At 40.9% G+C, this 15,480-nt stretch overlaps 1 protein-coding gene across 1 annotated transcript in view; it reads right to left on the minus strand.

Annotated features, from left to right (window-relative positions):
* C1H1orf198 (chromosome 1 C1orf198 homolog) overlaps positions 1-13,978 on the minus strand; it is a 32,333-nt gene extending 18,355 nt beyond the window's left edge. Inside the window, exon 1 of the mRNA XM_060753794.2 lies at positions 13,557-13,978. Coding sequence (XP_060609777.2) covers positions 13,557-13,913 — 357 coding nt within the window. The 5' untranslated portion in view covers positions 13,914-13,978. The remainder of the gene's footprint in view (positions 1-13,556) is intronic.
* Positions 13,979-15,480: the final 1,502 nt, after the last annotated feature.

Consider the following 15,480-nt stretch of genomic DNA (forward strand, 5'->3'; position numbering starts at 1 on the left):
TCCTCCTTCTTTCCTTTTATTGTTGCAAAAGACAAAGAGGCTCCTTCTGTGAAAATTGCCTCAATGTTTCTCTTATTAATTAGGGATTGTTACATATGCAATTTTTAATACAAATGGAAAGTGAAAAAACATAGCTCATGCATGATTTATGTAACATGTTATGCAAGTGCTTATTGGCCAGGAATATGCCTATTAGAGGATAATGTGCGGTAAACATGCTAGCCTGCCTTGTCCCTTCCATTTATCTTTCCCTAGCAGTCCCACACATGTTGGAAGACAAATGTACAAAGCAAATTCAGATTGCTGAATATGCAGAGGAGACAACCACCCACTGAGAGCTCCCTGCTGCGAGTGTCTGCCTTCCAACACATGGGGCATGGCACATAGAAGACACAGAAATAAGTGCCAAGTTGCCCAAGATGAGTAAGAGGTTTTAATTAGTGCTTGGTTATTAGATCCTCCCAAAAAGTATATTGATACTCTCCTTGCAACAGCGTGATCTTCAATCTGTGTATGTAAGCTTTAGAGCAGAGCTTTCCAAACTTCTCATATTGTTGACTCGCTTTTTAGACATGCATCGTTTCGCAACACAGTAATTCAGTTTTACTGGCACACCGGAGGTTAAACCAATCTCTTATAAGAGTTTCATACTCTCTCTATATATATGAGTGTGTGTGTGTGTGTGTGTGTAAAGGTAAAGGCTTTCCCCTGACATGAAGTCCAGTCGTGTCTGACTCTGGGGTGTGGTGTTCATCTCCATTTCTAAGCCGAAGAGCTGGCGTTGTCCGTAGACACCTCCAAGGTCATGTGGCCAGCATGACTGCATGGAGTGCCGTTACCTTCCCGCTGGAGCAGTACCTATTGATCCACTCAAATTTGCATGTTGTGGAACTGCTAGGTTGGCAGAAGCTGGGGTTAACAGCAGAAGCTCACGCCGCTCCCAGGATTCGAATCTGCGACCTTTCAGTCCACAAGCTCAGCAGCTCAGCGCTTTAATCCACTGTGCCACCAGGGGCTCTTATATATATACATACATACATACATACATACAACCTGCCCTGAGTCGTCATGTCTCATATGTATGTGTATTTATGTATGTATGTATATATATGTGTATATGTATGTATGTATGTGTGTGTGTGTGTGTGTGTGTGTATATATATATATATATATAAGTTCTATATAAACCTTTAATGTATCAATGTTGTTTGGATTTTCTTTCTTTATACTTATATACTACAGTTTAGTCTTTTTCTACTTTCATCTACGGCTGCTCCACGTGGTTCATCACAAAAATCATTATCAACAGATTTTCTTTTCTTTAATTAGAAACTTTTGCTGCAAGTCAATTAACAAATTTCATACTTCTCTATATTTTTTCACGCAACACACCTAGGGATTACAGGCAATACACCAGTGTGTCCTGACACACAGTTTGGAAAGCTCTTCCTTAGAGTATTCCATCCATCTTGGTCAAGAGTTACCCTATATACTTATGCATAAGTCTAGAAATTTTAGTCAGAAAAATTAATCCCAAAACCTGAGTTGTCTTATCCAAGGATCAACGAGAGTACTGTACCCCAACTCTTGTAAAACACAACAAATCATCTCTTTATACAAAAAGAATAGTGAAAGATGAATCTAAAAGAAGCACCAATCCCCTTTACTCTCTCCACCATGGTTGCCACTTTTGGCTTTTTGAATGTCTATTGAGGAAGCAGCAGCACTGGCAACTGGCCTTTGAAGGTGGCACTGATTCATCGTCCTCTCTGTGGAATGACCTTCAACTTATCCATAGGTCATATCAGCATGCCTAACTTTGACCCCAAAACTTGTTCTCAAAGTATACATGAGTATGCACTGTATTCTTAATCAGAATAACCACATGAGCAGCAGTACTAGGCACTTCTCGTATTCCAAAATGCACCCCTTCAAGTCCCCTGTCAACATATGGCCCTTGTGGTCTCTTCCAACTTTGTAATTCTATTATTTGGTTTTCTAAGAATACTCAAATATTTGTAGAATCAGAAGGATACTCCTAAAAAACCGCATTGAGTCGCCTGTTTGGGCTGAAAAATGCAGTATAGAAATAAAGCAAATAAATAAATAAAAAAAAGTAACAGTAAACAGGAATATCATTCAACATATTGACAGCATGGGAAAGGGAAGATACAACCTGACCTTACCATATGGATCAGAAGCGGCACTTCCTATATGCTTAAATCTATCTAGAGATAATTCAATGTCCCACTTCTTTCAAATTGAATGCAATTCAATTTGAGTCTCCGGTCACCGTGTGACTGGAGACTCAGGAAAGCTGCTTTGACAGTCATTGCCTTAGAGGAGTGAAAACCCATCACAACAATGCTGCATAACATTAGTTTAATCACACATGAACTTTCCTCCCAAGCTCTGCTTAAATGTAATTTTTAAGCAGGGTTTGTCAATCTCACTTGCCTGTTTCATGAAAAAGTGGCCAAACTATGAGAGAGATGAGCCCAAAGTTTTCTCCCAATACTTGGAATTACAGAGGATTGTGGGAAGAGCTGCTCTGGAAAGACTACAATTCCCAGAATCCTGCTTCCAAGCTCTGAGAAGTGACCCCCCCCCCCCCGGCTTCCTCAGCCTTGTGATTGGCCTTAGGTCTCTGTCTGCTGGATACTAACAGTGCCAAATCACAGCTCTACTTTCTTTTTCTGGCTCCAGCAATGAGGGGCAGGCATAGACTTGTTTCAGCACCTGCCAAGCAGGTGGAGTTCAGACTGCTGTGACAAAGGCAAGGTTTTGTGCCTCAGTCATTCTGCATTGGCTCTGAACTGGAGGTGATAAAGGTGGCTTGGCTTGTTCTTCCACCTGTCAGGTTCTTGGAACTTCAACCACCTGGTGAAGGCAGACGCACCGCCATCCACCTCATAGCTCAGATGGAATGGAAAGATTAGAACACATGCACCTGTTTCCAACCTCCTGGTATGAGGCAGCTGTGTGTCCTGGGGCCCTTTCACACTATACAATTCTTACACTATGGTTCTACTTCAACTGTCATGGCAACATCACAGGGAATCTAAGAGTTTGAAGGTTGATGAGGCACTACAGCTCTCTGAGAAATGCAAGTATGTCTATGTGTGTGTCTTCAAGTCATCTGTCAACTTATGGTGACCCCATGAATTTTATAAGACCTTTTAAACAAGAAATACTCAGAGGTGTTTTTCTCAGCTCCTTCCTCTGAAAATATAGCATACAGCATTTTTTATGTATTGGTGTACTGGAAGCTAACCAGGGCTGACCGTGGTTAGCGTCCAAGATCAGGTGGAATCTGGTGCCTTTAGGGTATTTTATCAGATGAGAATTGCAAGCAATTCTTCCTAAACTGCAAATCCCAATATTCCTTAGAATGTCCCCTTGATAGTTAAATGGAATCACAGCACTACATAGTTTGGGTCCAGGCTTAGCATTACAGGCAGTCCCCAAGCTATAAACATCCGACTTACATACTACTCATAGTTAAGAACGGGGGTGATACAACAGGAAGTGAGAGAAATTTACCCATTGGAAGGGAAATTCACTCCTGAAAGAGTGAATTATCATGGGGAAAAGAGTTCTAGACTGAAGCTTTATCACTAATCCTTATTTCCACAAGAAGCCAATTTTTCAAAATCCAATTATGACAGGGACAGAAAGGGATGAGAAATCTTCCAACAGGGACATAGATAGTAAAACAAGCACCACAGGGATGTTAAGCCTATCTATTTATCTATCTATTTGACTGGAGTTTCACTTTAAAACGTATTTGTTCCAACTTACATAAAAATTCAACTTAAGAACAAATCCACAGAACTTATCTTGTTCATTACTTGGGGGCATGGTTTGGGCCCAGGTTCCCTGCAGGATCACTTCTTCCTGTACAGTTTGCCCCATATATTGTGGTCATTCAAGGGATGTTTACTTTAACCTTCCAGGACAAGACTAGTAATTGTCACCTAGAGGAACTTTTCATCAGTCACCCCTATACTGTGGAATGACCTGGCAGAAGAGATTTGACAGCTAAACATGCCATTTGAATTTTCAAAAAGTATTAAACACATATCTCTTCGGGCAGCCTCACCCAGTCAATTTTAAATTGACATGTTAATGTTTATATATGATTTTAATGTGCAATAGATTGTGTTTTAATCTTATATGTTGTTGAAGACTTTCATGGCGGGAATCACTGGGTTGCTGTGAGTTTCCCTAGCTGTATAGCCATGTTCCAGAAGCATTCTCTCCTGATGTTTCACCCACATCTATGGCAGGCATCCTCAGAGGTTGTGAGGTCTGTTGGAAACTAGGCAAGTGGGGTTTATATATCTGTGGAATGTCCAGAGTGGGAGAAAGAACTCTTGTCTGTTGGAGGCAATTGTGAATGTTGCAAATTAGGAAGAACTTCCTGACTGTGAGAGCCGTTCAGCAGTGGAACTCTCTGCCCCGGAGTGTGGTGGAGGCTCCTTCTTTGGAAGCTTTTAAGCAGAGGCTGGATGGCCATCTGTCAGGGGTGATTTGAATGCAATATTCCTGCTTCTTGGCAGGGGGTTGGACTGGATGGCCCATGAGGTCTCTTCCAACTCTTTGATTCTATGATTCTATGAAATGGCCACCTTGATTAGCACTGATTAGCCTTGCAGCTATTCCTATTCTTATGTTTATGTGTTTTAAGTGGATTTTAGGTGTATGTAGTTATATATGTTATTTTAATCTATGTAACCCACCTTGAGTCTAATAACAACTGTGTACTGTGAAAGGGCCCCAAAACAGTAGTCTTAAAAAAAGCCAAAATCTGGTCTGACGAATACAGTAATGACAGGAATACTACACACTCCATTCTGAAATACAATAACGCGAATGCAGTAATTAAACAGTGAAGACAAATCTTATTTCTAGCCACTATTACATGCCATGTACTGTTTTGCTCATCTTTTAATCCCTGCTTTCAAAATTGTGCTCTTTTTTAGGGAAGCAAATATTTCATTCTGCTCCAATACCAAATTTTGTTAATCAGGAGCATGGTTTTGAATCATTTCATTATTCACTTGGCAGAGAAAGGATTACAAAAGCATGGCAGAAGTAATTACGAAAATTCCCTCCATCCAGCTGTTTTACAGGGATTGTGAGGAGATTCTTACCACCCAGCCTCATAATAATAGGCTTTAAGATAAGGTTGAGGATCTAAAGTCAGGATGTTTATAGCTTAGTGAATATGGAAAAGTGCACAATTCCAATTTTATTTCCAAATCCCTACAAACCTAGAACAGATTCATTTTAGTTTTATTCGGCAGAGAGGGTTTTATTTGTGTAACACCCACACTCTGTGGCAGAAGAAGCAAGCATGATTAAATCATAGCATAGTACTATTCCCTAAATTACAAGGTCATTTGCAGAGCATGACAGACAGAGAAAAAGCAAGACATTAACAACAAATGCCCAGTGTGCATAGATCATGTTAAAGGTGCTGCGATGCTCCCAGTAAGAAGTATTGGACTTCTAGTTTACAGAAAGCACATCACACATGTAGAGAAGCATATTAATATTTCTAAAATTCTGGAGAAAACGGCAAGAGAGAACACATGCTGAGCATATGTAAGTTCATATTGTGAAATCTAGAGGATTGCACACTTTCAGCCATAGACAACTCTATGACCGCTTCACCTTTGGGTGGTCATAGGTTGGAAATGACTTAAAGGAACAGATCAACACAAAGCACCAAAGTAAAAAAGTTATGCTGCAAGATATACAGCTTCTTTTACAAAAGAAGTGGACAAGAAGTGGAGCAATTAAATTAAGTAGCCAACTGTGGGAAACTGCATGGTTTTTCATGGTGGTGGAAATGCAATATGAAAAGTATTTCTAAACAGGTGCATGACACTGTCTGCTTATTCCCTGAGATGAGAAATATTTCCCAAATTTTCCAGCACTAACTCAAAAATTCTTTTCAACGTTTGAAAATGCAGTTTAGACATCCAAAGAAAAAGACTAGGTAAAATTACCAAGGAAAGGTGAACCCAGATAAATATAAAAGTCCGAGATGTCTGTGATTTTTAACATTTCATCTCAGCAATGTAAGAAATCTGAAGAATTAACCAAAGTTTTGTTTGGAGAAAGGGAATTTCTATTTGAGGGGCAAATTCTTCTCTCTGTGTAGCTAGAATCCTGAATCTTTCAATCTACCATCTCCCCTAAGAGCCAGAATGGGGATACACAAGATCTGGAGGGCTATTTTTATTATCTAGACTCTAGACCTTAGCAGACCACAATCGTACCCAGAAGTGATATTTCAAAGCAGACAAAAATCCCATTTGTTGTTGTTTATTCGTTCAGCTTCCAACTCTTTGTGACCTCATGGACCATATTTAGAGCTTTTTAAAATGCGGAGGAGATAGTTTCAAGGAGTGAGCAACCTCCTCGGTCCATGTCCAGCTGAACGCTGGCTTTCCTTGAGTCAAGGAGCCCCTGTGGCAAAAAAATGTACAGACTCTATGACAAAACGTTGTCATATATGTGACCTATAGGCTCACATCTTTAAGATCTGGAATAAAAGATTCTGTGTATGACACAGCTTGAGTATCCCTTATTCAATGTGCTTCAGACCGTTTTGGAATACAAGCAGTTCCCAAGTTACGAACAAGATAGGTTATGTAGGGTTGTTCTTAAGTTGAATTTGTATGTATTAAACACATATCCCTTCTGGCAGCCTCACAACAGGTGCATTTTAATGTAACTCCTGGCAAATATATATATATATATATATATATATAGAGAGAGAGAGAGAGAGAGAGAGAGAGAGCGCTTTGGATAGCATAGGGAAGGGCCAACACCCCTGTGGTGTTTATTTTACTATCAGTGCCCCTGTTCAGAAAATTTCGCCTCACTTTCTGTTCTGGATTTTGAAAAATGTGGCTTGTTTTGGAAATAAGGATTTGTGAGAAAGCTTCAGTGGAGATCCCTTCCCCCCAATAACTTGTAGTGAATTTCCCTTCCTAGGGTAGATTTTTCTCCCTTTCTGTTGTCTTACCTGTTCTTAACTAGGAGTCATTTGTAAGTTGGATGTTTGTAACTCAAGGACTGCCTGTACCTATGTGAATATACATAATAGAATGAATTTTCTTTTTGGTTTCATATAAACTGAAAGTAATTGTATAAGTATTGTAAATAATTTTATAAATGAAACCAAGTTTGCATACTCCAAACCAGGATAAAGCATGGTTCACTATCGCAGCTTTCCATGCGAACAATTTCAGATTTGGGAGTAATTCGGATTATGAAATTCCACATAAGCAATTCTCAACCTGGACCACATCACAGTCTATGGTGCAACAGCATCCATGATCTATTATTACTTCCAGAGTTAGAAAGACTACTCCAAGTGTAACATTTTGTTACATCAGATCTTATACTCTGAATAAGACTAGCCAGTCTAAAACACACATGCCAAAGGCAAGGCCCACAGGCCCACGAAGCTTTCAATGCCAGGGCAACATAGTTACATTCATGCAGTCTTACAACTGCAAACAGTCCTTTGAATGTAACCATAAGGCTGATGTGGCCCTCGGTGAAAATGGGTTTGACACCCCTGGTCTAAAACATTCACTTTATGCAGCCAGAGCTGGGATTGAGGAGGACACACAACTGGTTTCTCATACCTAGCAAGCCTTCATCCCTGCATTTCTCAAGGAGTTCCTCAGCTCCTTTGCTGCCATGCTATACAGCAAACTACCTTTGTGGCCAAAGCAGCTTATGATGTAACATAGCAAGTCTTCCATTCAGTCCTCAAAACTGAAAATCCCTCTAGAAATCTTGCCCCACTTTCTAGATCTGCCTGGATCTTAGCCAAGGTTTTGACATTTAGGCCACAACGAAGATAAACGTGTACTCAGGGGATCTAATGAAAAACACCATAGCAATGAACTTTTTTTTTTCACACACTTAGCAGCAAAGCTTAGCAATTCAATGTAAGTCAGACTGTTTAAAAAGTGGCCACCCAAAGAAACAGATACAGAGTTTAATACAAGAGATTTTAAAATCCAAAATGTAACTTTATTTTTATTGGGGCTTTCAAATGAACAAAGAATTTTAAATTATTATACAATATGATTCTATATAATGTTGATATATTGTATTTTATATGTTGTGTGGCACAATTGTGTGCAATTTGTAAGTCGCCCGAGTCCCTATGGGAGATGGTGGTGGAGTATAAATTATTATTATTATTATTATTATTATTATTTGCCAGAATACTCTATGTGCAAAAATGGTGTAACAAAGAATTGGATTATGACAATTCTAGAAATGACAGAGATGGGTATACTATCCTGCCTAATAATAGAGAAGTCAATAGACAGGGGGTTTTTTGGGGGGTTTTTTTTAAAGAAAAGAACGGGAACTATTTGTGCTATTCATAAAAGAAAAAAATGCAAAAATGCAAAGATTAGGTATACACAATTATATGATAGGTGTTTAAGGTAAGAAGTTAAGGGGATGAAAATATATTCATCATATTGTCAAAGTAAGGAACTGGAAAGTCTATCTTAATTGGGGGGGGGGTTCAGCTTTTGGTGTTATATGGGGTATACTTGGGCTATAAGCAATGTTTAACACAACAACTGATATTATACATTCTTTCGAGTTCTTATATCACTGGAATAAAAAAATAATTTTGGGGAAAAGAGGCCACCAGTCCATTCTCAAGCTCCAGTTCAGTTCCCATAAGATGTGCATTTAAACTACACAAGCTACATGGGTAGCATCCATCATGAGAGCACAAGGAGTTGTTATGTAAATATAGTTGTTACACCAATACCATCAAAACACCTAACCTAGTAAAGTTATCATAAGTTGTGTAACAGCTTATAAACAGAACTGAAGTCCTAGACATGAGACCTGCACAAAAATGAAAACGGGGGTTCTGCATGCACTAAAACTGAAATGACGCCAGCGAGATGTTATAATATTTACAAAGGATACAAAACGCAACACAAAACACAAGGCCCAATTAAACGTTAAGGGAGAGGAAACAGGCCCACTGGCAGTCATTTTACATGAAAGCCACCAATCTAGTACATTTTCAGCAAGAGCCATGTGCTCCATTTTCTAATGGTTTTGCCATAAGAGCACAGGAAAACATTTTTGAAAAACCACTTACATATAGGTCTGTTACATTTCACTTTCCATGCTCTTGTTTTTCCTGGCTCCGGAACATCAGTGGAAAATGTGACTTATTTTTTTTTCTTTAGAAAGTGTCTTAAAAAACATCGGAACCTGGAATGCTCACCCTGATTAAGCCACCAGGCTTTGGTGGAGAAACACAGAAAAGGGATGCCAGATTTCTTCAGGGAAATGTAAACATTTCCTCAAATCTAAATTTAGCAATAATTTCCTCCTGCCTGCTAAATAGGTTTACTGCCAACAAACCCTCTTTATTAGTTGCTCTTGTAGGCAAATGATTTGGATAATTAGACTGGGGGTAAATCTACACTGTATAATTAACACAGTTTGACCCCGCTTGAATTGTCAGACTTCGCTACTATGGGACCATGGGATTTGTAGTTTGGTAAGGCGGAGCAGGCTAAAACAGTTGTTCCCAATCTTTGGTCCTCTAGGTGCTTTGGACTTTAGTTCCCACAATTTATAACAAGCTGGCAAACTGGTGTGGATTTCTGGGAGTTGAAGTCCAAAAAACCTGAAGGACCAAAGGTTGGGAACTACTGATGTAAAACGACAACTGCCAAGATTACACAGTATTGAGCCATGGCAGTTCAAGTGGATCAATTCAACAGTGTAGATCAGTGTGTCTCAGCCTGGGGGTTGCAAGGGGGGCTTCAGAGGGTCTCCAAAGACCATCAGAAAACACATATGTCTGATGGTCTTAGGAACCCGTTTGGCAGAGAAGGCTGAAAATGTCTTATCTTCCTTTAATGTCATTCAAATCATTGAATCTGAAACCACATAGGTTGTCTTTCAGAGGACCTCTGGCTTCTCTGTGTAGTCCGACATTGAATGACGTTAAAACAGCTTTAAAATCAAGGGTCACAAAGCAAAACTCTGAATTTTTCCAAAGTGGTTTTGATGTCTGGGTTAAACAATGGTGAAATTTGTACAAATTGATGGTGACTATGTTGAACGGTAGTTTTGTATAGAGGATTGTTCAGGCTATGATTGGTGGCAACTTCTGTTGTTATATGCTTGTTTATAATGTTTTTATAAATAAAAATATAAATAATAATACAAATATAAAAATATAATATAATAATAAATATAAAATATATAAATAATAAAAAGAATATAAATGTTCATTTCTAACATTTTTAAAAAGTACAACAGGAGGCAAAACTTTTTGACCCACCCTCGTACATCCTTTAAATCAGATATTTACATTACGATTCATAACAGTAGCAAAATTACAGTTATAGGGTAGCAACAAAAATAATTTTATGGTTGGGGGTCACCACAACATGAGAAACCCCCCAGTAATTCACACAGGCCAGATTATTTTACATTAAGCACACTGTAACTGGGCCACCAATTTTAGAACTGGTAGTGCTGACTTAAAATTATATATTCTATACCAGAGGTCCTCAAACCTTTTGAACAGAGGGCCAGGTCATCGTCCCACAAACTGTTGGAGGGCTGTATTATAATTTGGGGGGGGGGGGGGGGGAGACATGAATGAATTCCTATGCACACTGCATATATCTTATTTGTAGTGCAAAAAAAAAACCCCACTTAAGAACAAAACAATAATTAAAATGAAGAACAATTTTAACAAATATAAACTTATTAGTATTTCAATGGGAAATGTGGGCCTGCTTTTGGCTGATGAAATAGGATTGTTGTTGTTGTTGTTGTTGTGTACTTTCAAGTAGTTTCAGACTTAGGTTGACCCTGAGGGAGGGGTGGGTAAACGACCTTGGAGGGCCGTATCCCACCCTCGGGCCTTAGATTGAGGACCCCTGCTCTATACCACAATAGAAGAATATCTTATTAAATCAGCTGTTTCAAACAGTGGTGTTCATTGGAGATGTATCAGCAACAAGATCCATTTGATGGTGTGGACCCAATTCCTCAAAAGGTAGCTTGCTCCAGCAGCCCACATTCAAGGCAGAGCACTGGAGGTGTTTATTTCATGCTCATCCAAAAAAGTAAGTCAAACCAGACAGCCAACATTGTAAAGAGACTGACTGTAACAGTGTCAACATACTGGGAAATTTGAACTATGCGGTACTGGGCAATTAGAAGTGTTAAGAGGTTACTCATGCACACAATGCAGGTGGCTATATTTACATTTACATTTCTAAATTGTTTTTATCTGCCTTACCTGGACTTAAAAGCTAGGGTTTTAAAAAATTAAGGGCGGAGGACAGGTGTCTTTACATCCAAAGGAAAGAGCATTACAATGTTTATATCCCATCTCCTATTAGCCATGTCTTTCTATAGTCCAAAGCACATGGTTTTACTTGGGGTGCATAAAAGTTTAGGGAAATTATTTGGAAAAATGAGAGTGGGTGTGACAATTTTTATGTATATATTTTGTTTTATTAATCGTATGGTTATGCTGTTTTTTACTTTGTATGTTTTGTGATGTTACCTGGGATCCGCTCTGAGTCCTCTCGGCGAGATGGAGCGGTATATAAATAAAGTATTATTATTATTATTATTATTATTATGCCCCTTTTCAGAAAGTAAACATATGCACAATGTCTCTGCATTATATGTCATTTGCTCCCTCTGTTCTCATCATGACCTCCTTCAAACACAGCTCTTTTGTACAAATGAGTAAAAAAATAACTTTCACAGAAGTTTATCAGCAGGAACAGTCAAAGCAACAGCTGAAAAGAGATTCCATGAGAAAAAAGCAAGTAGATCACAACAACAATAAAGAAAGAAAACAGTACAGTAAAACGTAAAACGTGTCAGAAATATTAAAAATTAATTTGAAATTTTTGATTGTGTGAGCCAAGCACTGAGTGAGTAGACCAAAGCCTGTTAAGAGTCAGTGGGCCAAAGCTAGTGTCGTTCTGAGGAGTGTGAGGTAAACCTCTGTGTGAGAGAAGCCTCGTGTGAGAAAGCTCCAGTGTATGAAGGCTGCTGTGTGTAAAGCTACTGTATATTTGTTTATTTGTGTTGTGGAAACCTTGTTATTGTAAATAGTGCAATTATATATCATTTTACTACAAAGAAAAGCCTCCTATGGAAGAGATAACATTGGTCTGCGTGTTTTTGTTCTTATTACTTTGGGCTACTGATGTTGGGTCAGGCTGCTGCTGCTAAGTTTCTCTGCTATACATTCATGAGAAGGGCCTGTTTTTAATAAGCCCACTTGCCCAACAAAACTACTTTATAGGTTCTGGAACAACCAAGATTATAATGCCTACATTTGCCATCTTTGGGGGCATCTGCATAGCAGAATGAATTCTGATATTGTCTCAATGCTATGGGATCCTGGGAGTTCTGGTTTGTTGAGGCCCCGGCCCTCTTTGGCAGAAGCTAAAGACCTTGTAAAAACTACAATCCCCAGGAGTCCATAACACTGAACTGTGGCAGTTCAGGTGAGGCCCAACTGCATTCATTCTACAGTGTAGAGATGCACCCCTTGTTTCTTTCAAGGGTAGTTTTTTTTGTTTCTAATTCTTGGTTTTCTATTGAACCTGTTGTGCTTCTGTACAGATGGGAACAGCACACTGGATGTTTACAGCCTCGATGTGGTGTCAAACTGCATTCCCTCCACAGTGCAGATGCACCCATAGGCCCTTCTCTGTCTCCCCATCCCAATTTGATTGCCGCCCTTGATCTCATCAAAATTTCATCTCCCTCAATCCTGATCCCAAAGGAGATGAAGCCTGGCCTTAAAGCAGGACCCCATGGGTAAAGAAGCACACCCCTGAGCATGTGCAGAGCGCCCTTTCACTCTCCTGCTCCTCTTCAGGTCTCCTTTCCATTCCTCAACCTCAATCCCACTGTGTTCTTGAAGGAAAACCTCAGATGTGAAGAAGCGTGCCCCTGAGCATGTGCAGAGTGTCCTTTCGTCCTCCTGGTCCTCTTTCAGGACTGATTTCCCCCCAATAATGCCCTTTCCACAACCTCAATCCCACTGTGGCTGAAGCCTGGACTGAAAACATAAGCTTATGACAAATGAAACGTGCCCTTGAGCATGTGCAGAGCCCCCTTTCGTCCTCTTGGTCCTTTTTCAGGACTGATTTCCTCCCAGTGCTGCCCCTTCCTCAACCTCAGTCCCATTGTGGCTGAAGCCTGGACTGAAAACATAACCTAGTGACAAATGAAGCTTGCCCCTGAGCATATGCAGAGGGGGGCCTTTCATCATTCTGGTGCTCTTTCAGGACTCATTTGAAGTGTGCCCCTGAGCATGTGCAGAGCGCCCTTTTGTCCTCCTGGTCCTCTTTCAGGACTGATTTCGTCCAGTGCTGCCCCTTCCTCACCCTCAACCCGACTGTGGCTGCAGCCTAGCCTTAAGGGGAAGCCCCGGGGCGGAGAAGCGTGCCCCTGAGCGTGTGCAGAGCGCGGCCCCGGCTCACCTCCTCCCCGAAGTGCACCACCTTCTGGCCGGTGTTGAGGCGGAGATTGGGCAGGGCCTGGGCCTGGGCCTGGGGCTGGGCCGTCCTGGGGCCCCCGCGGTGGGCGGCGTAGCGGGCCTGGACGTGGGGCTGGACGAGGCTGGCGTCGATGATCTCGTCCTGGCGCCGCGGCGGGAGGCGCTCCCAGTCGGGCCCGTAGCGCTCCCGGATGCGCGCCTTCTCCGCCATGATCTTCCGCGCCATCGGGCTCAGCGAGGAGAAGTAGCTGAAGCGCTTCCGCTCACGGTCGTCCAGCGGGCGGTTCCCCGACAGGGACGCCGTGCGAGACGCCGCGATCGCCGCCGCCATCGAAGCCATCGCCCCGGCCAAAAACAAGAGGCGGCAGCAGCAGCAGGAGGGACGCCGCCGCCAACAGGCCCCGCCCCCTCCACTCCCGACCCCGCCCCTCACAAGCCCCGCCCACTACCGGCCCTGGCCACGCCCCCTCCTTCTAGAGCATCATCACATCAACCAAAATATAGGAACAGATCCCGAGCTGCCTCCTTTCTTTTAATTCTTCTTGATATTGAAAAGCGTATTACACATAATAATAATACTAATAATAATAATAATAATAATAATAATAATAATAATAATAATTTTTATTGGTGAAAACAGGGAACAAATTCCGAATGTTTTCCTTTTCTTCCTCTTGATATTGAATTCTTCATCCTTCTTCCTTTTTCTTCTTGTAATAATAACAAGCCAGTAAAGGTAGTCCCGGTGGTAATCAGCACACTGGGTGCACTGCCTAAACTACAAGAAAGGAGATTCCACCTGAACATGAGGAAGAACTTCCTGACTGTGAGAGCCGTTCAGCAGTGGAACTCTCTGCCCCGGAGTGTGGTGGAGGCTCCTTCTTTGGAAGCTTTTAAACAGAGGCTGGATGGCCATCTGTCAGGGGTGATTTGAATGCAATATTCCTGCTTCTTGGCAGGGGGTTGGACTGGATGGCCCATGAGGTCTCTTCCAACTCTTTGATTCTATGATTTTATGGCCTTGGCATACACTTAAACTCAATTGGCACTGACAAAATTACCATCTGTCAGCTGCAAAAGGCCACCCTACTAGGATCTGCACACATTATTCACCAATACATCACACAGTCCTAGACACTTGGGAAGGGTCCAACCTGTGATCCAAGAGAACAACCAGCATACTGATCTTGTTTGCTGTGTACTAATGTTATTGTGTTTCAAATAGTAATAATAATAATAATAATAATAATAATAATAATAATAATTATTATTATTATAGCCATAAAATGCAATCAGTCTGAAGCCTATAAATATCTGGGCATACTACAGTTGGACAATATCAAGCATGAGCAAGGACACTGCTTGGGAAACCTCAATGTATCACAACCCCAAAGCCTGATTTTACATAGATTGGCTGCAACGACTTTCTATAGAGTTGGGCTGTTAACATTTTAAGTGCATCTGTTACTAGGAACTAGTTCATATACAGAAGAAATCAGGTTACTCTCCACTCTTCAACAATTCTTTATTATTGAAAATATTTCCCTTTTCTATTTAATTTGTAAAAAGAATTGATTCAAGAACTTGGCTTCTGGGGAAAATCAGACATAATGTGAAAAGCTGTCATAAGGACGAAGGAGCAGGCTTGTTTTCTGCTGCTCTGCAAACCAAAGTTCGGAACAATGACTTCAGACTACAGGAGATTCCACTTGAACATTAGAAAGAACTTCCTGACTGTAAGAGCTGTTCAGCAGTGGAACTCTCTGCCTCAAAGTGTGGTGGAAGCTCCTTCCTTGGAGGCTTTTAAACAGAGGTTGGATTGCCATCTGTCTTGGTGCTTTGATTGTGCTTTTCCGGCATTGCAGGGGGTTGGACTAGATGGCCCATGTGGTCTCTTCCAACTCTAT

This window comes from Anolis sagrei, chromosome 1, assembly GCF_037176765.1.
Source record: "Anolis sagrei isolate rAnoSag1 chromosome 1, rAnoSag1.mat, whole genome shotgun sequence".
In the NCBI taxonomy this organism is placed as follows: Eukaryota; Metazoa; Chordata; class Lepidosauria; order Squamata; family Dactyloidae; genus Anolis; species Anolis sagrei.